Source organism: Brassica napus, chromosome C6 (genome assembly GCF_020379485.1).
Source record: "Brassica napus cultivar Da-Ae chromosome C6, Da-Ae, whole genome shotgun sequence".
Classification (NCBI taxonomy): Eukaryota; Viridiplantae; Streptophyta; class Magnoliopsida; order Brassicales; family Brassicaceae; genus Brassica; species Brassica napus.
This window is the reverse complement of record NC_063449.1, coordinates 22,614,891-22,629,898: the sequence shown is the minus strand read 5'-3', so window position 1 is coordinate 22,629,898 and position 15,008 is coordinate 22,614,891. Positions and strand designations below refer to the sequence as shown.

General features: G+C 32.1%; 2 protein-coding genes across 4 annotated transcripts; both read right to left on the bottom strand.

Moving 5' to 3' along the window:
* Positions 1–2,189: 2,189 nt before the first annotated feature.
* Positions 2,190–3,220, bottom strand: LOC106404993 (NAC domain-containing protein 104). The gene is made up of 2 exons (XM_013845620.3): positions 2,959–3,220; positions 2,190–2,816 (listed from the first exon to the last, which is right to left on the bottom strand). The coding sequence occupies exons 1-2, from the start codon at positions 3,125–3,127 to the stop codon at positions 2,389–2,391; spliced, it is 597 nt and encodes a 198-aa protein (XP_013701074.1). The 5' UTR covers positions 3,128–3,220; the 3' UTR covers positions 2,190–2,388.
* A 5,749-nt stretch (positions 3,221–8,969) lies between these two features.
* LOC106402897 (glycerophosphodiester phosphodiesterase GDPD2) lies at positions 8,970–11,448 on the bottom strand. 3 transcript variants are annotated; one of them, XM_013843713.3, is made up of 8 exons: positions 11,214–11,448; positions 10,961–11,048; positions 10,569–10,768; positions 10,266–10,325; positions 9,890–10,171; positions 9,687–9,782; positions 9,407–9,603; positions 8,970–9,315 (listed from the first exon to the last, which is right to left on the bottom strand). In XM_013843713.3, the coding sequence occupies exons 3-8, from the start codon at positions 10,764–10,766 to the stop codon at positions 9,078–9,080; spliced, it is 1,071 nt and encodes a 356-aa protein (XP_013699167.1). In that variant the 5' UTR covers positions 10,767–10,768; positions 10,961–11,048; positions 11,214–11,448; the 3' UTR covers positions 8,970–9,077. The 3 variants fall into 3 exon arrangements, with proteins under 3 accessions (XP_013699167.1, XP_013699166.1, XP_048617771.1); XM_013843712.3 differs by having other exon boundaries at positions 10,961–11,102; positions 11,214–11,437; XM_048761814.1 differs by lacking the exon at positions 11,214–11,448 and having other exon boundaries at positions 10,961–11,175.
* Positions 11,449–15,008: the final 3,560 nt, after the last annotated feature.

Below are 15,008 nucleotides of genomic sequence, written 5' to 3'. Positions count from 1 at the left end.
TTTAAGTATGTATTGTCTTTTGTTTGAATTGCATTATATATATATTGTCTTTTGGTTCATCTATTTAGTTTGCATTATTTTCTCTTTTAATATAAATTTATTAAATAAATAAATGATTTTAAGTGTTAATATTTTGTATTATTTGTTGTTGCATAGTAAATAATATTTTATTATTAACTTTTATTTAAACTTAAAAAATAATTAATAAAATAAAGTAAAATTAAAAAATAAAAAATAAAAATGATCTTTCAAGTTTTTCAGAAATTAAACCGCAGCAAAAACAAAAATAAAAAATTTAAATAAACATTTTTATTAAATTTTAAAACCAAAAGTTAAAAACTAAAATCATCATTCTTTTTTTTTTTTACAAAAAATTAAAAACTGAAAAAATCAAAACCTAAAAATAAAAGTTAAAAACCATCCAAACAATCATCACCTAAGATTTTTACAAAATAGATTCCCTAAAATATAGGGAAACCAGATTTTGAGATGAGATAACTACCTACTTCTTAACAAAAACCAAAATACATGTTTTGTTGGTTTTCTTTGAAAATAGTTACTTAACTTTTTTCCTTAAAATATTAATATATTTTTTTTAACGCTGGATAATTATGCTATTACAACTATGAGAAATATTACAGACGATTCTACAGTCGATAATTATATATGCTTTATAAGGATTCACGCCTGACTGCTTCATCTGACCCGCCCTATGGGATCCACGCTTGACAGTACTACTTGCGCTATGCTGCAGATCTCTTATAAGTTTTTTCTCTTTTTAATTCGCATAATTCTGTCTTCTCCGGGAATTGAAACCTAAACCTCCTGGTATGGAAGCATTAATGAACTCTTGGTCAAACCACTAGACCATGGGGGCTTCCACTAATATTTCTATCTTATGCATTAATACAGCATAAATAATAAATAAATAATGGCCAGTAATAAAATAGTAACTATTAGAAATTACTAAGAATCAACAACATATTTTGTCTATCATTTAAATTTAAATTCCAAAGCTACAACTTATATTAGTAAAAAAATCATTGTTTATATATTTTGTAGGAGTTTTTTTAAATAATTTAAATTTCTTTTAGTAAAAATAACTTACCACTTTATTTCAAAAGAATGATTAATAACTGGTAATATATCAACCGAAGATTCTGATTCAGATGAAGACAGAGTACATAATAACGCTCAAATGAAATATAAGGAAGATATTTAAGATCAAATGTCTGCATCTATATTGGATTCACAATAATTTTATTTTGTATTTGCAGTTTTTGTTTTAAAATAATTTTATTAAATAACCTTATGTGTGTTCTGATAATAGTATTTTATTTATTTGTTTTCAGGAGTTTTTTTACTATTATTAATATTTCATTTTATTAATTTTAAAAGTAAAAACCAAAAACTAAAAACTAAAATTTAAAATAATTATTTATATTTTTCAAAAAACTAAAATCTACTGCAATATCAAAAACCAAAAACTAAAAACCAAAATCTAAAAACTAAAAATCAAAACGAGAAGATAAAATAAAAAAATTAGGAAAATAATCATCACCTTAGAGTACTTTGTATAATATTTGGAGACAGCGGCACAACCTTCCGCTGGATAACGAGCAGCATTGCAATTTCTACTTATCAAAATGATTGACAAAAACGTTAAAAGAAAAAGAATTCAAGAATTTAGGGTACATGATTAAACATATTACTCCAATTGTAGTTTGCCACAAGCTCAGCTTAACAAATACAAACCACTGTCAATAATCAAAAGAATGAAACCATTCGAAATTTAAAGATCTTTATATCCTATATATAGTCTCAAAAACAAAATGTATCTATCGTAACAAATTTTTTTTTTTAATATAGTGCTACATGAATTCAAATGCCCTGGAAGCTAAACCCAAAACCATAACATTATATGATATTTTTAACTACGTACTATCTAATATGATAACTATTGTGGTTTTTTTTTAATTAGTTTTAGAGTTTTCTTACGTGCATGTAATAAATTACCATTTTTTAGGTAAAAATAATAAATTATTACGTATAAACATGTTTTGGAAAGCCACTCTTTTCTTCTTCAAAATTTCTTTCTCAAATCTGAAAAAGGACTAAAAGGCAATTTAGGTCTGCAGCAAGTAGGTGATAAAGTTTTGGACTATGATAAGGTATTGAGAATCTAATGCTCTGATTCCAAGAACTATTATTATTATTGCTGATGAGATTCTGTTGTGCTTTCATTCCGATTCTTATAAACTGATCTTTACAATTTGTCCTTTATTTTTTTTATTCGTGACAAAACTACATAATAAGTATAATAATAATCCTTCAAAAAAACTAACCCACCCGTTTTTAAGAACATCTTGATAAAGCCATCAGAAGAAGCTAAGGTGGAGAAGGAGATGGAGGAAGAACATTTCCATCTTTCTCCATAAGAAGATCCAAACTCTCTGCTTTAACAGTTTCTTTTTCTTCATTTTCTCCTTCTTCTTCGGATTCAGGTTCGTTATTCTTGCGAAAAACATGGCACACAACCCAATCAGTCTCTGAAATTGTCAATGGGAGGCTAAATTCATCCATGAACCAATTGTATTGTGGAGGTTCGTCTTCATCTGACAAAAGAATATCGTCGGGTTCTTCTTTATGATCAACGAAAGTGAATGGACGTTTGATACCGACTAATGTATCATTATTCTTTGGATCTAACACACCAGTTTCTTCTCCGATTTGTTTCCAAATACTATGAGAGTTGTAAGTAACTTGGCCATCAAGTTTTCTGCAATAAAAGTACCAATGCGTTTCTCTTGGATAGCCTGAAATAACCAATAGAGATAGAGACCGAACATTAGTTCATTAACCTATAAGCAAGATCCGGACAATGGAACACGAAACCTAGATTGAAAATCTGGTTAATCTTGAAACAAAAATTTAGGTTTAGGATTGGTGAAAACTTACCAGGCAAGTCACGAGGACGTCTTGAGAAGATATCATGACACTCTTCAGGTACATTGGGACCTCTCATTCGTTGTTCCAGAGCTTTTCTCGTCAAGAAATATTTTGAAATCTCACAATCTGTTGGACGAAACCTGAATCCTACAGGCAAAGCTTTGTGTTTTGGTTCCATTATTTGAAAAAGTATTTATCAATGGCCAAAAGTTTTGTGATGAGAGTAATAATCCTAATTGGATGATTATATATAGTGTCGGAGTTTTTTGGTAAATAAGGACAACTACAAATTAAAAAAAAAAAACATGTGTTGGCCATATCACTTATATATTAATTGAAAAGCATTATAATATTTTTTTGTACCCACGTGTCATCGGTACGATGATTCTTAGAATCCTTAAACAAATAGATTAGTCTATCTAAATATATAATAAACTTTTTATTAAACTAATAAAAAATTCATTATTAATGTTCTTCATTATTTTCTTAAATAAAAATTACGAAACTGCCTAATGTGACTAATATATATATGACAATTAATTATTTTGAATAATAAAAATTTGATAAAAATTATTGTATCTTCTATCATATTTGTTTAATTTTAAAATATTAAAATAAATTAAACAAAAACATTAAACATATAATAAAAAATTTAGATTTTTCTGTATATGTTATATTTTGAATTTTTAAAAACGACAATAAATTACTAAAACTATTTTATTTTTGTCATCAATAAAAGTGTTAAAAATCTCATATTAAAATTTTGTGATCCATGGTTTAAACTTTTATTATGAAAAGATACAAATGATTACAAAATCATATAACTAGAAAGTTTCATTTAATAAATATTAAGATTAATATATATATATAATTTTAAATTAAACTATATACCATATAAAATACATAAATATTTTAATTTTGAAATTTACTTTGAACAATGTATTTTGATAAAAGCTTTGAACAGATATTGAAAAAATAATTTTAAAAAAAATTAAAAATTACTAATACTATTAGTGTCACAATGAAAATTTTGTTATCCATAATTTAGAGTTTTTTGCTATAAAAGATATAGATGATAAAAAAACATATAAATAGAAAGCATTATTTAATATATTAATATTAAAAATATACTATATATAAGTTAATATCATTTAATTTAATTATATACCATATCAAATAGAAAAATTTATTGTTTGGATTAATAATTTTTTTATTTCTTCTCACCAATTTAATATATACGTAATAGTTACTGCATTTTTAATTATTCAATATATTTTTTATAATATGTAAAAAACATATAATACATAAATTAATTTATATATATATATATATATATATATATATATATATATATATTCATTCCGTGAAAGACACGGATCTTAACCTAGTTTATGGCCTTCTTCGATGGAGTCACAACCTTAGGTTTTGTATTGACCTTAGTACCAGTGACTTCCCAGCAATCCATGGTCCACTTCCACGGTCTCCGCTCATACATGACTTTAATGATGTTCTCCGCGGGCAGGTCCTCAACCTCAGAGTCCCATTTTGGCCACATTTCACTAATGTCCTTCTCAACAAAGTTGATCACGCGGGTCTGCAGTAAATAGAAGAATCGAGTTAGATATTTGAAAAAAAATACTAAATAGATGACTTAATTATAAGTCGTCTACTAAGTCGTCCAGCTGGAAGACCTTCCAGACGACTTATAATAAGTCGTCTAATAAGTCGTCCAGCTGGAAGACCTTCCAGACGACTTATAATAAGTCGTCTAATAAGTCGTCCAGATGGAAGACCTTCCAGACGACTTATAATAAGTCGTCTAATAAGTCGTCCAGATGGAAGACTTTCCAGACGACTTAATTAAGTCGTCCGATAAGTCGTCCAGCTGGGAAGACTTTCCAGACGACTTATTATAAGTCGTCCGATAAGTCGTCCAGCTGGACGACCTTCCAGACGACTTATAATAAGTCGTCTGCGCAGTCTTTTGGATTGAAGTAAATACCTGACTCAAGATAGCAGCTTTCATTGATCTGCGGCCTCTGCTGCCCTCGTAAGCCAGTATCGGTGGAGACGGACTGTCTGCTCTGGGACCACCAATACTAGCACCCAATTCCGGCATAGCTGTGTACGTCCAGACCTGAAGAACTTGTATAAACCCATCCACGGTGTAACAGCCAGCAATTTCTTTGTTCCACAAAGAGTCCATCAGCACCTTAAACGCGACTCTCCCCCATGGATAATTCTCAAACCGTTCTAAATCCATCACTAGCCTTGCCAGAGTAGATCGTGTAGCGGTTGAAAACTTTCTCCCTTCAATGAATCCAGTGAAGATGGAGAGGTACGCGAGCCGCTTGCGATCTTCCCTGGACCAATCCCCGCATCTCTTCAGTGCTGCTATTATCTGATCAGTAGTTGGCCCAGCTTCCAGATGAACTCCCAGCATCCCCCAGAAAGAAACCATCTCTGGGGTAACGTCACATTTTGGTGTCTCAAGGTCCTCGATGTACTCGCAGTTTAGACCAGTGAGGTTTTCAAACTCTAACAGTGAAAACCTCAAAGGTTCTGGACCAACGAGAGACCACATCTCATACTTCTTCTTAATGTACAGCTTGAAACTGAGCATGTAGTGAACCAGCCTTGAAGCCCAACCAAATCCCTGCTCCTTGAACTTGATGAAAACTCCCAAACTCGACTCCTTGAGCTCTTCAAATTCGTCATCAGTAAGAGCTTTCCTAAGAGCAGTATGCAACTTGCTGTTATCCGTATGATACGAAATGCTATTGTGGGCTTCTGGCTCTTCCCCTGATGTGTATAACCTACAGGGGAGTTCTGGAATATCCATCATTTTTGTCTGCAAAATAATCAAAGACAACAATATAAGTCCAGACGACTTAGTAGACGACTTAAATTTAAGTCGTCTGGAAAGTCTTCCAAATGGACGACTTATATTTAAGTCATCTACTAAGTCGTCCAGTTGGAAGACAAAGCCGGACGACTTAAATTACTTACAAGTCTTCCAGTCGCAGAAGGAGTTGGAGTACTCGTCATTGCGGTTATAGATCTGAAAAAATAAACGTGAAACGGTGAGAATGAGTAAATTGATAGAGACAACGTTTTATGTTCATCTTTTCCTCGAGATTGATGACTTAGCGGCGTTAGGGTTTACAGAGAAACGGCGCTAAGGTTTACAGAGAAGAAGCGGCGGCGCTAGGGTTTAGAAGAAGCGGCGGCGCTAGTGTTTAGAGGAAGCGGCGGTGAGAACGTTGGTGACCACGGTGGCGAGGGCGACGGTTTGTTCGGAAATAGTGGAAGCGGCGGCGTTAGGGTTTAGAGAAATCGGCGGCGCTAGGGTTTAGAAGAAGCTGCGGCGCTAGGGTTAGAAGAAGCTGCGGCGACAACGGTGAGAAGAAGTGAGATAGATAGCCGACGTTGAGAACGATGGTTTGTTCGGAAATCCTGGGAATTCGAAATCGCCATTGAGAGGGAGAACTGTTAGGGTTTCTGAATTTCGCGAAAAATGAAAAAAAAAAAAAAAATCACCTTATATATTGGGTAAATAATCCGGTTAGCTTTAAAAGTACATTGGTAAGCTTTAAGGTTTGGTCCGGTTTAGACGACTTATTCTGGCTGATAATGTACAACAGACGACTTAATATTTAGTCGTCTGTTTTCAGACGACAAAATATTAAGTCGTCCTAGACCCTAAAATGAACCCCTAAACTAAAATGACTAGATTAACTAACTAACCACGTTATAAAATCAAATTATACTTAAATAGTGTTTACTATACACAGAAATGAACACGCATAAGTAATTTTAAAAATTTTCAAAAACGGTTTTAATGCTTTCCAAAATCTAACCCTAAGAACACATACAATACTACAACATATGTTGATGAAACATAAACTAAAGAATATCATGACTCACTACTTTCACTCATCTATGCTGAAAACAATTGAAATTTGTTATATCTTAATTTATACCTCCTAAGACATATGTTAATTACATAATTCTCATTTTTCACTTATCAAAATATTTTTTACAAAATTTTTAAATTATGTTTAAGACTAACTGTCCAGACGACTTTCAGTTAAGTCGTCTGGACGACTTATTTTCAAGTCGTCTAAACAGACGACTTGCGAGGGGTAGAAACGTAAAAAAAATTCCGTTTTTTTGTTTGGTCACAAGGGGATAGTTGTAATTTCAATAGCCTTTTAGGTTACTTTTGCCTTTGACCCAAGTTGGGGTATTGTTTTGGGTTTGACTCCAAGTTTTGAGTCACACTTGGCAATTCTCCCTATATTCTAACATAAGACAATTAGATTATTATTATTATTGCATTGGAAAAACTACAAAAATGATTCATATATTAATAAATTTATAGAAATGAGAAAACTAAAAAATAATTAAAATGAAAAGAAAAATGATTCTAATTTTGACTGGTGAACATAATTATTGTATGAAACTATTAAATCACAAATATAATAAAGAACGCCAGGTTAAATTAATCCGCCTGATGAATTAGACTTCAAAATTTTATTTGGCGAGGAGAATTAATTGTATTTTTGTTTTGTTTATATCAAAGATACTTTCTGTTGTGGCTATTGGAATTGGATTCTTGAATTTGATACTGATGAAGAGGAAAAAAGAATGTCTTTTGTTTTCTTCATAGTTAAGGCAGAGACGATGGAGAACAACGAGTTGTAGTTTGATTGGAACTTCAAGCATCCTTTGGAAAGGTTTGGATGAAAGACACATACTGTCATTGGAATATAATTAAGAACTACATGATTCATCCGCGCATACGGACATAAAATTTTATAATTACATATTAATATATAATATATATACACATATTACTAATTCTTATAATTACTATATTTGTTTTGAAAACCACACTGTGTACACTATATTCATTATATAGAAATAAATCTTAAAATAACTTAATATTTTTTTCGATTATATAAAATTAAAATTTTTACTTTATTAGTATTTAGTTATGTGTTTCTATTTTTAAATTTTAAATTTTATTATAATTTTTCAGATAACAACACAATATATATATATATATATGTGAATTATATTTTATTTAAAAATATATATTTTAATGAAAATACTATATTGATAATTATTATTTATGTTTTTATTTGAAAATTCTTACATATCATACTTTTTTAAGAAATTCTTTGTACACTATATCAATTATATAGAAATACATCTCAAAATTACTCAATTTTCTCTTTTTTCAGTTATATTAAATTAAAATTTTACTTGATTAATATTTAGTCATGTATTTTTTTAATTTTTATAATAGAATTGTCTTTTCATTTTAAAATAAATTTTTGATTTTTGATAATTTTAATCACTTATCTAATCAAATTTTATTTAAAAAAAAAATATTTATGGCTAATTTGTATATTTTATTCATTAAAAGTATAAACGATATTAACCACTTTAACTTTTAATATGAGAGTTCGAATGTGAAAAATCACTTCGAAAGTAATATTATAGATTAAACACTTTAACTTTTAATATGAGAGCTCAAATGCGAAAAATTATTTCGAAAGTAATATTATAGATAGATAGATAGTTTTGTCTTTAAATAGTGAATTTTAAAGACTCAAACCATTATTACCAAAATTATATGAAAATGTATTTTTCTGAAATATAGAACCTAGAATTTTGTATTACCATATTTTCAATAAGAATTAAATTTCGATATTTCGCAAATAAAAGCTTATAAATTAATAATGTCAGAAGTATAATTTTATTAATTTATTATTTTAATTGAAAGATTAAGTAAATTGAAACCTTGAATTAAGAATCAGAAAACATATTGATTATCAATATAAGAATTAGCAAATAACTACAGTAATTTGATTTTTGAATTATATATATATATATTAAAAGGCATATATTTGAATTATATAATTTACTATATGGTATTTTTTAAAATCAATCTATGTAAATTAGTTTAGCTATTGGAGCAAGACACTCAGATCAGAAGAAGAAGAAAAAAGTAGAAAGAAAATCAAACTCCTAAAGGAAAATAAATCACATGATAAAGGAAAGAAAAGATACAAAGATATTCGATCAGAAAAAAAAAACATAGGTAATAATGAAATCAATTAATGCTGTATCAACTGTGAGAGAAACTTGAGAAGAAAATCAATCTCCTTTTGTGAAAACTCAGGTCTTGTAATGGCTGCAACATTATCCTTTAAATCTGGTGATGGTAATGGTGATGATGGTGATGGTGGTCTTATCATCATGAGCGTCACTGACTCAGAAATCTCCTCAACAAAGTCTACAATCACTCCTTCAATCCCCATCACATATTGCATGTACACAGCCTCTCCCACATTGCTGCAACACACATTTTGAATCAATACATCAACTCAGAGATTAGAGTCAGAGTTTAACTGTGCATAATTAAGAGAGAATGAAGAAGCTTTACTTGAGTTTGCCGTATGTGAGAAGAGAAAGGTTAGATTCTTTGATCTTGGCAATGGCTGATGGGTTTCTGAAAACTCCTTTAACCTCTGAAACAATACCTTGTAGCTTTCCTTCCAAGCAAACTTTAATGGCTTCTTCCAGTGAGTTTCTTCTCTCGTCTTTGAACATTTGATTCCCCGCATTAGTCAGAAAGAAAACCTAAGAAAACAAACCACATAATTGCATAAAAATGGATGCATTTGGTGAAATTAGGATTAAAAAAGTTTGAGACAGGAACATACAGGGTAAGTGTTCTGCAGTTCTCTAACAAGCTGTGCTGCATCTGGTTGGAAACTTGAGAAGATCACTGGTCTGTCTTGAGCATAATCAAACACCACCTGTAGTTTGTGCCAGAAGCAACAAATGGAAACAGAAAAAAAAAGGTTAAGACCTTTTTTTACTAATAATACTCTTAGAATTGGTTGGACTAGTATTATGATCATACCTGCAGAACTGTTCTCAAGACATGGACGAGAAACTCTCGCTCATAGACAACCTGATTATCGAATTTCAACTCGATATTGAACCCTAGAGAATGCTCAACTCGTTCGAAAGCTTCTTGTAGCGTGCAAAGGGGGTCATCAGAGTCAACTTCCCATTTCAAAACCTGACCTTCTTTGGATTTCCTCATAAGGGTCTTGCCTGTTTTCTCAGCTTCTTTCTGAGGTCCATAGAGGAGAAACTCAGAGAGGCTCAAATCAGTCACTCTACTCTCATTAACAATACCCTGAACACAATAAATACAAAACACAATATCCATCAATATGAGATATAATCTTGCATTAGGATAAAAAAGAATCAAGATCTAAGAGAAGACTCACATTCTCTTGAGAGTAGATGAAATCATCATGAAAAATGACTGGACAATCATCTTTTGTCACCTACAAAAAAAAGAAACAACCACACAAAGCTCGTGGATTCACTTTCGGTGGCCATGATCTCTCTTTCTCCAATCTTCTTGTTCATATCAATTCTAAGAAACTATAAATAGCATCCCCAAGAAAAAAAGGAGATCCACATCAGAATATTCTTCTACACAAAATTTTAATCCTAATTTCAAAATATAAACCACCCAAGATTAACCTAACCGACCATAACTTGAGAGAGGATTCGAAGAAACCAACCTGAACATCGAACTCAATGAAATCGATGGGAAACTTGGCTGCAGAATTGAAAGAGAGGATAGAGTTTTCTTTAAAACCTCTGGTTCTCCGATCAGAAGACTGCAACACATTCATACCATTTCCTCTGTGTCCAATCACAGAGAATCCAGGCATCTTAAACGGTTTCGGTTCGCTCAAATCTAAACCGGAGGGACTCATACCTGAATAAGAAGAAGCGTGTATAGTAAACGATGATAGCTTTACCGCTTTATACACACATATATATATATATAATATAAGAATCATATATATATCTACTTGCCAGAACTACTAAAATCCTGTAATAACTACAAACATTAAAAGAAGATTATATGGAGTTGCCGTGATACATAAGGTAGGGTTTGATATGTTACCGTCGGATAATCCGTAAACGGAGTCCGGGAGGCTAGGGACGTCGGCAACGAGAACAGTACGAAGAGCCAGTTTCAGATTTTCTCACGACTATAGAGAGAGAAGAAAGAGAGGTTTCGAAATGCGTGTGACGATTTCTTGTTTCTATATATTCTTCAATTTTTTTGTTAATTGGAGTATATATTTATATAAAAATGAAGGAAGCTTTTAACATGATTACCAAAAAAAAATGAAGGAAGCTAAAAACATGATTACCAAAACAAAATGAAGGAAGCTAAAAGCGAGCTGGATCTTCTCCGCGTTTCGAATATTCCATTCCACGTCAGCATTGCGCCTTTCCCTGATGGTTTCGCCCCGCCGATTATGGGATCTGGTTACGACAAAGACAAAGAGTAACGTTCACATCTTATACGCGGCATCGAGTCATTGGAGATAAGATAAGTCTATCTTCCTGTCTTATTTAAAAAAAAAAATTATTTATTTGTAGAGAACTTGTTTGTTTTCTAGAAGTAATTTTCTTGTTTATGTATTTAAAAAGATCCCTGCCTAAATAGGAAAGCAATATATAGACACGATAAAATAGAAAACCAACTGAAGATATTTCTGTCTGACGCCTTAATGGTCAAGCAAAAATAATATATCTAGTTTCTATTAATAAATAAAAGAAATAAAAAGTTTCCTAAAATAGCAATTTCTCGAAATTGGGTTTTAACATTATAAATGCAGTTACAGTTTAGAGATATAATTACCATCCTACTCCATAATTAATATTGTTTAAATCTTGTAATTTAGGAAATGGAGACTTGATGAAAAACGTGATCCACACAATTTGTAAAGGTAAGATTGGTCAAAAATCGACGACGTCATTAGTTTTGAATCAGCATAATAATAGTTTTCTTCTGGATTACAGTTTTAAAATATTTCCTCCATGAAAATCTGACGTGTATTTTATCTATCTGTCAAGATAATGAGAAACTCAAAATGGATTATAAATTTATTTTTATTTTTGGCTCGTGTGTCAGACCCAACACCATGATATCTTTCTGCTACTTGGATCCACGTCATAAGAACTGAAACGTATAAGTTATTTTACAGAAACTGATAATATAATTTTAAAAATTTATAAGCCGAACAAGTGGCTGGTTAGATACTTCAGTCCAGTCAGGTTGGTAATATGGTTAGGTTAGGTCACTGGTTCCATGTTTCGGTTTGCAACGGCCCACGAGAAGTAAATGTCTCCAAATGTATGTTCTGGCCCAAATAATTGAGACACAAGTCTCGTGGGAATATGTCTCTCAATATAGAGAAAATCAGAAAATAGGAAATATAAATCTTAAGCTAAAAGCAGCAGACCTTCGAAGAGGACGTTGTATATGCCAAAACCGTCTGTCGACAACGTTCAGCGATCCAAGTTTTTTGGGAAAAGCTTCATCCAAGAATCCTTATCAGTGGCGTTGTTCATCACATATATTGCAGGTAATTCATCATCATATATGATTGAATTAGAAATTATATGATAACGTAATGTGTTACTCAGTGTTAATTAAAAAAAAAAGAGTAATACTTTGTTTTTAACTTTGGTTTTTGTTAACTATTTATTTTTAACTTTTTTAAGAGATTTAGATTCAGTAAGGACATCTCCAACTCCACTCTAATTTTTCACTCTATAATAGAGTTTATGTTATAAAAGTAGTAGAAAAGTCTATTTTTATTCATAACATAAATGTTCTTTATATAGAAGATTACACCGTCATAGATAAATGGAAAGATTACAAATCATAACACTACAAGAAAACATATTTTTTACTAGGGCAGTATTCGTTGTAAATTCGTCGTAAACGGGGTGTTACGACGAATTAACGTCGAAAGACGTTTCGTTGTTAAACATCCGTCGTAACGGAGGTTTCGTCGTAAACGACTCGTTACGTTTACGACGAAATATATTCCTCGTAAAGCGCAGGAAAAAAATTCGTCGTAAACGACACGTAAGCTTTCATCGTAAAGCTCACGTAATTATTTCGATGTAAAGCACACGTAAATACTTTCGTTGTAAATCACTCGTAAACATTTCGATGTAAAACTCTCGTAAATCTTTCGATGTTAATTACTCGTAAACATTCGATGTAAACTCCGTGTAATGTTTATGAGGAGTTTACATCGTTTCTTATTATATTATTATTAATTAGTATATAATAAATTTTAATTTATATTTAATATTCAGAATTTAAAATAATTTAAATTTTAAAACAAAATATGAAATTGAAAAACATATTTTAAAAAGTCATACAATAATATTTAAATTCATAATACAAACAGAAAAATAAAAAAAAACTACATATTCTCGAAGTAGTTGGTGGGGTTGCTCGGCTGTTGATGGGTTGGATCAGATTCTTGGGGATCTCGTGCTGGCATTCCAAGAGCGGCTCGTCTCTCACTCAACATTCTCTGCATAACCGGGTTTCCCACGGCCATCACGTCTAGCAAATCCTCAAGAGAGTCTAAACGAACCTGCTGGCTATCCATTCGAGCCTTCATCTGAGCAGTCTCTTCATCCCGTCTCGAAGTGTATGACGAAGTTGCCCTTGCAACTTCGTTAACAGAGCCTATACCGACTATCCGTCCCTTCTTTTTAGGAGCCACCTATAAAATCAAAACATATATTAATATAGTTAATTATGTTAAAATATTTAAAATAATGTAAACAAAAATTTTAAGTTGTACCTCTTCGAAGATTCTGTCGACCTCTTCGGTGGACAATGTGACTGGTAATCCATCGGGAGACTTCTGGGTTAGTTGCGTCTCCCGTTCTTCAATCCGACCAGCCACTGTTTGGAAGAGTTTCTCAGATGCAGGATCCACAAAAACTCCGTCGGATGTGGCGTGAGTCATCTTGAATAGGTCAGACAGAGAAGGTAAGACTTCCGTCTTCTCGAACTACAAAAAAAAAATTAAATTAAATATTATAAATTATATTAATTGAATATTTTAAAATATATATTTAAAACAAAACTTACAGCTTCTAGACGGACTCCTGCATGAGGTTGTCCGGTTCTGTGAAGCATGAGCAAATGACCATCTTTATCCTTCGTCCTTCGAGAAGCCGAGCACGAATTGGCCTTTTTGATCGAAGAGGGGTGCTCCCAATAGGCGATGAGGCCATCCCACACATCCGTCGTGAGCTCAGTGGGCTTTCCCTCATACCCGTAGATCTCCCACTTGTCCTTCCAATCAGAGACTGTGTTGCAGAGGCGGATCTTTGCCTTTGCAACGAATTCCGCCTTCACCCTCTCGGTGATTCCCAAAGACCAATGCCACTTTTGCTGAAACATAAAAATTTTGAAAAAATTTACAATTAATAATAAATATTAAAAATATATATATATATTTAAAAGTGAAAATTTAATTAAATTTAAAAATTTTACCGCAAAACATTTAAACCACGTGATCTTAACGTGATTTGGTGTCTTGCTCCAGTTCGGATATGCCCCATCGTAGTAACCCTTAATCGTCGCCGAAACGCTGCGGCTAACAGGATTGTTAGCCCCAAACCTGAAAAAAAAACAATTTAACCGTTAGAAAATAAAAATAATTTAAATTTTAATGTAATAAAAATTAATAACTTACCAATAAGTTCCTCGGGGTCTATCGGGGTCTAGAACATCCAAAACCTCCCGTCCAGGCTGGGCAAGCGAATCCTCCACCGTATATCTCGCGAATGGAGCATATGAAGGCACACGCAAATCCGGATGAACTGCACCTTCTGGGACAGGCTGAGGTGCAGCCGCTGGATGAGGTGGTGGAGGCATCTGCGGTGGAAGAGGAGGACTCGAAAAAACTCTCTGAGAAGTTTTAGAGTCTGGAACTGCATCGGAAGACGATGGACCGGAAGAAGATGTACCGGAACCATCGCCAAACAACTGGGCATAAGTAGGTGCTGCTGGTTTCCTTCTAGGAGCCATCTAAAAAACAATTTAAATAAATATAATCAATTATGACGACATAATTAAAAAATTATTCTGTTACCTAACTAATCACCTAAACCATAGTATT